This window comes from Erythranthe guttata, chromosome 6, assembly GCF_056151865.1.
Source record: "Erythranthe guttata isolate IM_541 chromosome 6, IM_541, whole genome shotgun sequence".
Classification (NCBI taxonomy): Eukaryota; Viridiplantae; Streptophyta; class Magnoliopsida; order Lamiales; family Phrymaceae; genus Erythranthe; species Erythranthe guttata.
In genome coordinates, this window is record NC_142538.1 from 4142792 (window position 1) to 4151799 (window position 9008).

At 37.2% G+C, this 9008-nt stretch overlaps 1 protein-coding gene across 1 annotated transcript; it reads right to left on the minus strand.

Moving 5' to 3' along the window:
• Window positions 1-284: 284 nt before the first annotated feature.
• Window positions 285-8406, minus strand: LOC105977583 (pleiotropic drug resistance protein 2). The gene is made up of 20 exons (XM_013002904.2): window positions 7860-8406; window positions 7030-7529; window positions 6797-6917; window positions 6498-6586; window positions 6294-6378; window positions 5897-6187; window positions 5713-5803; window positions 4730-5630; window positions 4472-4632; window positions 4274-4377; window positions 4014-4179; window positions 3741-3913; window positions 2840-3172; window positions 2464-2754; window positions 2266-2349; window positions 2015-2148; window positions 1694-1921; window positions 1442-1613; window positions 1111-1365; window positions 285-718 (listed from the first exon to the last, which is right to left on the minus strand). Exons 2-20 carry the CDS (start codon window positions 7431-7433, stop codon window positions 446-448), a joined length of 4356 nt encoding a protein of 1451 aa, XP_012858358.2. The 5' UTR covers window positions 7434-7529; window positions 7860-8406; the 3' UTR covers window positions 285-445.
• Between the last annotated feature and the right edge of the window lie 602 nt (window positions 8407-9008).

Here is a 9008-nt window from a genome sequence, read left to right on the forward strand (position 1 = left end):
TTTCGATAGCGTGTTCTCCAATCAGGGTGGAGGTACAACATCGAAATTGGGACGATAAAGATGGCCACGAGCATGATGTAAAATATCTACAAAACTACAAGTGTGAGTAGAGTGATTGAAAGTAATCTCAACAATGGAAATAACTTGCAAACTTCTTCGGCAATATTCGTGAGTAGAGACGTTTCGTGTGATTTTCGTTGGTGTAATTTCGTATGTCGAGTTGAAGAAGAAAGAAATCATAAATACATTCAAAAGAACTTCAATTATCTCCACAAAACAAGAAGAAAAATAAATCTTTAAACTCAATCAACATATGATTATTTTCATAAAACAAACAAACAAAACATTGTACACTTCATAAACAAAAACAAAACAAAAAAAAACCAAAAAAAAATATATAATACAAATCTTATAAAGAATAAAATATGGCTTAAATTTAATTTCATCACCTCCTCTGGAAATTGAGGTACTTGATACCATAAGCAAACACAAAGCAGAAGAAAATAGCCCAAGCAACATGTGCTCCGGCCACAGCTCCCAAGAAGTCGTATTTATAGCCCAAAAATCGTTCCAAATACTCTTTGACCGGAATATCTCCGACAAGCCCAGGTACTTGAATCAAATCACTCTTGTCGCCTACTTGTGACGTCACCAGTCCGTATATCGTCCACGAAACTGGAGATGCCCAGTAATACCATCTCCACCATATCGGAATTTCCTGTTCGAATCAAATAAACCGTCAATTTTGTAGTCCTTTGAGTTGACTTTCTAATCGAACTTGAATCGGGTCGATTAGATGTCGGGTCGATTAGATGTCAGGTCGATTAGTTTTCGCATAATCACATTTGACAGTTCTGATATGCGAAAACTCAAAACATCAAAGTTGTAGCCCTTCGAATTGGGTTTCCAGCACAACTTGAATCAACTAAATTAGTGATCATATGAGAAAGTTATGCGTAATCTTGAATTACGGTACCGGTTAAAATTGAAACGACATTTGACATTTCAGTCACGCACCACTAAACTATTTATGAAAATAAATGTGTATATATATATATATATATATATATATATATATATATATAAGTGGAATGCTTGAGATTTACGTACCGTTCGTGGAATGAGGAAGCCGGAGAATAAATTCCAGAAGCTGAGGAAAAACGACATGACGATTGCGGCGATTGCGTAATTTGGAGTGAGGGCCACAAGCATCATACCGTACGCCGTGAAGTAGATGAAGCACATAAACACGAAGAAATAGAACCAAAAGAATTTCTCCACCTTCCACTCGAACCCAATCATCGAGTAAAGGACAAGGCTGTACACGAAAGTCTGTATCGCTACGTAAATTGTCTCGATCGCCACCTGTCGGATAAAAATATATTTAGTTTTCTACACAACCATTTCAATATTTAAAAAAATATATATATATTATTCTCACCTGAGCAAATGCATAAGGTAAAGCCGAATACATTCCGGCAGCCTTTTCACGATAGAAAACAGTTCGTTCGACCGCTACGACTGATTGTACGGCAGAAGTGTTCGTGCCTCCAAGAAACATAACAGCAGAGTACATTGCTCCAAGTAGATTCATCAGATCTTGTTGCTTCGATCTATAAATTAAATAAAAAAAATTAAAATTTTTAATTTCGAGAATGAATATCGGAGAATCGATAGAAGAAAAGAGACTTACAATTGCGTGCCCTTGTTCCAAAATATGACTCCGAATATAATTCCGATAATCGTAGTCATAAAGAACCTACTGGAATTATACTGCGTATGCCTCCAGTACGACAAATGCTGCTTCCAGAAGCAAGCGTTGCACTGCGAACTGAAAGACTGTGCGTATTTATTCGGGAAATGTAAATCTTGCGAACCAGGTGCTGGAACACTCAGTTGTTTAATCAGTTCTTCGTTCCTCCTGTTATTAAATAAAAATATTACGGTGGGGTCCACGTAACACGAAACAACATCATTTAATAAAATTAAAGAAAAAAAATAATGCTGTATTTACTTGTGCAACTCAGAGTTGGTGTAAATTTCGGCAAAATCGACGTTGAGTTGAGCCTCAATTGCAGGAGTGGTGACATCGAGCATCCAGGTCGCGGGATTGTAACCTTCTTTGATCTCGGGAAGTCCAGGCACAGACTGTTTTTTTTTTTAATTTAAGATATTAAATATTCATTTTATATAATATTTATATATTTTAGAGAAAATAAGGGTAGTTAGTAGTTACTTTTTTTCCCAGAATGAACAAACACTTACTTGAAAATATTCGACTAAAAGACGAGAATGATGACCGAGTGGTCCACCGTAAATAACTTGTCCTCCTCTCTTCATCAACAATAGCTACAGAAAAGAAAATATATATATTACAATACAACTTTAGAATACTTCCTGGAAAAAAATTATTAAAAAAAAATATTAAAAAAAAAATAATAAAAAAAAAATATTAAAATTTACCTCGTCGAAAGCTTCAAAAATATCTATACTGGGTTGATGAATAGTGCACACAACGGTTCTTCCCGTATCGACAGTGTTCCTCACAGCTCTCATAACAATAGCAGCAGCTCTAGCATCGAGCCCAGAAGTAGGTTCGTCCATGAAAATAATCGAAGGATTAGCAACTAATTCAACCGCTATTGTGAGCCTCTTTCTCTGCTCAGTCGACAAACCATCCACTCCAGGTAAGCCCACCAAAGCATTCTTCAACGGGTTCAACTCAATCAACTCCATCACTTCCTCGACAAACATCTACATATTAAAAAAAAAAAAGGAATGGGAAACTTCGTTCGATGTGAAATAAGTAAATTAATTTTCAAGAATCGGGTTTATTTACTTTTCGTGTTTCTTTATCAACGTCGGGAGAGAGACGGAGCCAAGCGGAGTACACAACGGACTCGTAAACGGTGACGTGAGGAGAGTGGATGTCGGTTTGTTCGCAGTATCCGCTGACACGTGCGAAGGTGGATTGATTCTTTGGGTAACCGGAGATGCTGATGCTGCCTTCGATTTGCCCGCCAGTTTTTCTTCCCGCCAAAACATCCATCAACGTTGTTTTGCCGGCCCCGCTCACGCCGACCAAGGCTGTGAGCACTCCGGGCCGGAATGCTCCGCTCACATTTCTTAGTAGTTGGAGGCGAGTTTCTTCCATCCCGGTTTTTTTCATTTCCTATGAAATAAATAAATAAAATTATTTACTGACGTGTTGAATATACTAAAAGAGTGGTTTTTTAATTTTATTTTGATAGACTAGATAAGTAACTGAAATGCTGAATGTCGTTTCGTTTTATACTGGTACCGTAAATAGCAAGATTATGCGTAACTTTTTCGTCTGACCACCGATTTAGCTGATTCAAGTTGAATTAGAAAGACAATTCAAAGGGCCACCACTTTGATGTTTTAAGTTTTTCCATATTCAGACTGTAAGACGGTTAAAATCACGTTTAAAGTAAACTTATTGTGGGTTTTAGGGCAGTGTACATTCATTCATTCACGCATAACTCTCTCACCCGACATCAGACTTAGCTTATTCGAGTTAAATTAGAAAGTCAACTAAAAGGACTACAAATTCGATACTTTGAGTTTTGCCATATTCCGACAGAAAAAAAGAGTAAAAAAAATCACATTTTGAAGTCAGAACGGTACTAGTAAAATCGAAACGATGTTTAGCACCTCCCGATAAGTAAATATGTAATTATTTTTTTCTTGCATTTTAAATCGTAGAAGAAGTGACTTACAGCTGGCATGTCGACGTAGTAGTTGACACGGTCGAACGCTAGTGACAAGGGGGTGAAAGGAAGCACCATTCCTTTTCTTCCTTCGGATTTATTCCTCATAGGAATAGCTTTGCCAACGCTTTCCTTCTTTTTAGTATCTTCGTCCACAGTAACAGATCTCGAATCTCCAAATGCTACACCAGTTTGCAATAAGCGGTCAAAAAATAAATAAAACAATCAAATTTCCCATGCAGAAGGAGCAAAAAAAAAAAACGAAAAAAAGGTTAATCTTACGATTTAGGTACGTCAGTGCGAGAATGAATAAGACGTTGAAGATAATCGAGAATGCAAACAGAGCAATAACGCAGACCCAGTACATATAGTCCTCCGTATACATGCCCCTCATTTTAAGAAGAACTTTTCCGACTGTTAGTTCGGTAAACCTTTCATCGATGTTAGGCTGAAAAAAAAAAGAGAATGATATTACTTAGTCGAACGATACAAAAGTCGATTATCCAGTTATACAGATTACTATTATTAGCACAAGAACTTACTGCGCTCCATCTTTTATCAAGAAACTCGTTTATGGCAATAGCATTCTGACCGTACATCATAGGAGAAAGATAAAAGCCCCATATCATCCACGGTTTAATGTCGTCTGAAGTGTGCGAATTCAGTTAGAGCGTCGAAATTCAAAAAATCAAACAAAACTATTGAAATAAATTTTTAATAATAAAATAAACAATACCGACCTTTTGCAATAATAAAACCACCAAGAACAAAGACCATTAGCAAACTGAAGGTAGCCAGTACATTTGCAACAACCTGCGTTCGTCCAATTGCAGCAAGAAATCGGAACAGAGATAAAGCCATCTGATGCAGAGCAAAGAACGCCAGAAATTGTCGGAAAAACCTGAAAAATCAAGAAAAACAGAGTTAATAATTACTGGAAAGAAAAAAGAAGAAAGTCGACATTTTTAATGTTCAGATGAATGCGAAAGGTAATTTACCTATCAGCACCGGGAGCAAATCCGATTGTGTAATAAGTAAGAACAACCCAAATCATAGATTCCACCAACGAGAGCGGGATTTTAAGAAGCCAAATCGGTAAAGAAAAAGCCCAAGCAGGGTAAAACAGAGCATCCCTCTGTTTGAAGAACACAGGGAGTCGAAGAACCGTCAACGCCAGCTCAGCAGTTCCGTTAAACATCACATTAATAAGACTGAAAAACAGAGCACCGTAGAATTTCCCTCCATCGATCAACGACCCAGATTTCATCTCCGTCCGGAAGAAAACCGTGAAAGTGATCAAAGACATTATAGTTATCTGGAAAATCTTGAATATGTACAAGAACGAGTTTCTCTTTATCAAGAGCCACTCCCTCGCCAAATTCGCCTTCAAAAGCTCCATGTTCGAAATCCCGTATTTTTCGGTGACCAATGCAGCTGGATGTGCTTTCGTTTTGTCGTAAGGTACAGCCAGTTCATCGCATATCTTCTGTCCTACGTGGAAAGAGCTGAAGCAGTCGACAAACTCCGCCACCGAAATGAACCGGTAAGGCTCGTCTTTCTTGGACCAGTACTGCTCTTGGTCCTTTACGGAAGTGACTTCTTGTAAGAAATCCGCCACTCCTTTTCTATCGGGGCATTTGAATCCGACGCTCTCGAAAAACTCGAGGATGTTTTCTCGGGGGCCTTGGTAGATGACCTGTCCTTCTGACAGCAAGATGATGTCATCGAATAGCTCGAAAGTTTCGGGTGCAGGCTGGAGGAGGGATATTATCATTGTCACATCCATGATATGAACCATCTGTCTCATGTACTTGATTATTTGAAACGTGGTCGAACTATCGAGACCGGTCGAGATTTCGTCCATGTAGAAAACTTTCGCGGGTCCCACCAACATTTCACCTACATTTTAAGGACAACAGATTAAATTAAACACATTGAATCAAACTAAAATTGATAGCCAAAAAAAATTATCTTTACATACCAGTTGTGAGACGTTTCTTCTGTCCACCGGAGATTCCTCTTCTCATTTCATCTCCGACTAATATATCAGCGCATATATCTAATCCAAGAATCTGTAAACCCATAACAATGCAAGATTAATTTCAGTATCCGAGTTCGAAAAAAAGCATAAAAACACGTATTTTAAAGAAGGAAAAAAAACGAACCTTAAGAACATAGTCCGTTTCAAGACTAGATTCTTGGCCAGATACAGCTGTGGCCTTCATGAATGCATCGATTTCCGGGTCGGGTTTAATTCCGGCCTCTTTTTCTCTTCTAGAAAGTTCTACGAGGAGGTCGTATCTTGTCCCGACACCTAAGCAACGCCCCGAAAAATCTAGTGTCTCTCTTACAGTCATCTCTCCGTGGTGAAGGTCGTGTTGGCTTATGTAAGAGCATGTCCTCTGAGGAATGAATTCCGACAGCTCGTGACCACAGTAAGTGATATTTCCATCTACCTATAAAATTTAGAAAAAAAATAAAAATAAATAAGTTACATTTCGGAAGAGAGCGCCAAAAGAGAAGACGTGTTTGTGTAATAAAAGTTTTCAAACGATGACAAACCCGAAGATCGTTGTCCAGCTTCCCGGCAAGAGCCTTGAGCAATATAGTTTTCCCCGAGCCAGGTGGTCCGAGAAGTAGTGTCATCCTGCATTAAATTTTTTTATTATTACTTTTCTCTAATCTCATCGAATACAATTTCCTCTATTGACATTTATCAAATATCAGATATTTCTCGAGATAATAAGATTAAATTTTCGGACAAACCTTGAAGGTTTTACAACTCCGCTGATATCGTGGAGTATTTTGACGGCCCTTTTCTTCGAAGGTAGAATCTTTATTTTTTCAAAGATTCCCTGTAGACGAAAACGAAAGAAATCTTGAGTGAAACTTGAATGCCCATTATATGCAGCTAGCAGTACTACGAAAAGAAATATATCTATATATGTACATTCTGTGTGAAACTATACATGCAGAATATAGCACATAACCAATCCAAAAACAATAATATAAAGGAAGATATTGCATTTTAATTGCACGAAATTTATTATGATTATTAGTATTACCTCGACCAGATTCAAGGCAGAGTTCAAAATAGTAGGAAGTGCCCTCGATCCAACATACGTATCTCCTTCAATCGAAAGATGCTCAAAACGAACTTCCACTTTCGGAACATCAATTCCAACCCTATTTACCAATTAAAAAAAACATAAACAACATATTTTCAAAAAACATAATTCGACGAAACTCATCTATACACACACACACACATGCACGCAGATTGAAACTGTTATTTCACCTGTCAGTTCTATCTCTGAGCCTCTGCAAGAACCTCTCATTATCATCATCAACAACTTTGAGTATATTCTCCAGTAGATGCTTCTTTTCTTGAATTCCGAGATTGGCAAAATCGACCTCCTCGCGAACGATTTTACCGTCATCCATCACTTGCTTGAGAATACCTTTCCTCGTACGATCGTAAGTCGGGAGCCTCTCAATGGCGGCCCACATAAGCTCCTCTTGATCATCGTATTCTCTCCCACTTCTCTGAAAAGCATCTTGCCCCGGTGCAGTGAAAACCTCCCTCACACTAGCCGAAGCCCAACTCCTAGTGCTCACAGATGCGAAACTGATCCGCCGACTGGCGGATCTGCGGCTGAGTGACCTGGCTGCCGCCAAGTCCTCCGCAGCAAGTGCCGCCATGGTTTTCGACTTCAATGCCAAGATTCACCTCTCCCCTAATTCAAATCCCACAATTGGGAACAATTTCTAGTTTTGGTGGTACTTGTTTGAATAAAGCTGCAACAAAAGAAGGTTCTAAAACATCAAAAATCCAATCTTTTTAGAAGATTGATTGTACAAGTTTGAAGTACACCGACAATCTTAAACTTGCAGCAAACATCATTCTTTCTATGTAACCACAAATTCAGATCTTTTCAATAGGAAACAACCTCAAACCTTAATAATATGTAATAACACAGAGATCATCAGACATTCTTGAAATAAATTAAAAAAGAAAAAAAAAAAAAAGGAAAAAGCAGAATAGGAAATACTTGTTTAATCGGACCCATGTGCAAAAAAAAATTAAAATTCTTTACTTGAATCAAGAGAAAGATAAAGGAAACTCACTTGAATCAAGAACCCATAAACAAAAATCAATCCTTTAAGCGAATCCCCTCAAGCCCATATACAAAAAAAATAAAATAAAAATCGAGTCTTTAAATGAATTCCCTCCGGCACATGTGATTATATACTTTCAAGAATATGCATGAGCATGAATATATATTACTAATACAAGTGGTGCAGCAGCCTGCAGAGAGAGAAATGCAAGGCGGCTCAAAAATAAACCACTATTAACAATAATAATAATTATTATTATTATTATACTTCCCCCACTAATACAAAAAAAAAAAACACCAATTAATTAAAAAAGTGTTAAAACTTAAAACTTAATCTATTGGTGTGGGGTTTTGTTTATTCTCACAAAGTGTGTACACTACGACTAAGAACTGAGAATTTAAATATTCTTGATATATATTTGTTGTGGGACACACACACACACACACACACACACACAGTACAGTGTGTAAAAGGGAAAGGAACTCTTGACAGATTAATCTTGAAATAGTGTTGGGCAAATATTAGAGAAATAGCAGCCAATTTAGAATAATAGATCAAGTGGGTAACAAAATCCCAAATCACAAGTTTATTTTCTCAGAAACGTTTAGCCGTCTAGAAGATTGAATTAGTCAAAGGGTTGACCATCTAGAAGAGTATTATGTGCATTTATTTGAGAGTTTTAAATTATTTATTTTATTTTATTATCTCAACAATGAAAACACTTGAAGAATTTGCAATAGGACTAATAAATAATTAGGTTGAGCAATGGCGTAATGGGAAGGTCAAGGAACATGCCAAATATGGTTTCAAGTTATATTCACTTTTAATATTGAAAATATACAAATCCAACCTTATATTAAAAATAGAGAATTTGGAGTTCATATAAAAAATAGAGGATAAAATCAAGAATCATATTTTATTTTTTTACCCACAGGGTAACAGGATAGAATGTTACATTTGAAGTTTAAAAATAAAAAATCTAAGAAAAAAGGTCAGTTGATATTTATTTAAGGCTAAGTCAGCAGTCACTATCATATGTGCACGACTATTGCGGCTATTAAATTAGCCCATAGCGTTATGGATTGGGCACGATAAGGGTCCGTTTGGCCTAATTTGTTCGGCGTAGCTGCTGATAAGTTCTTAAATCTGATAAGTTAT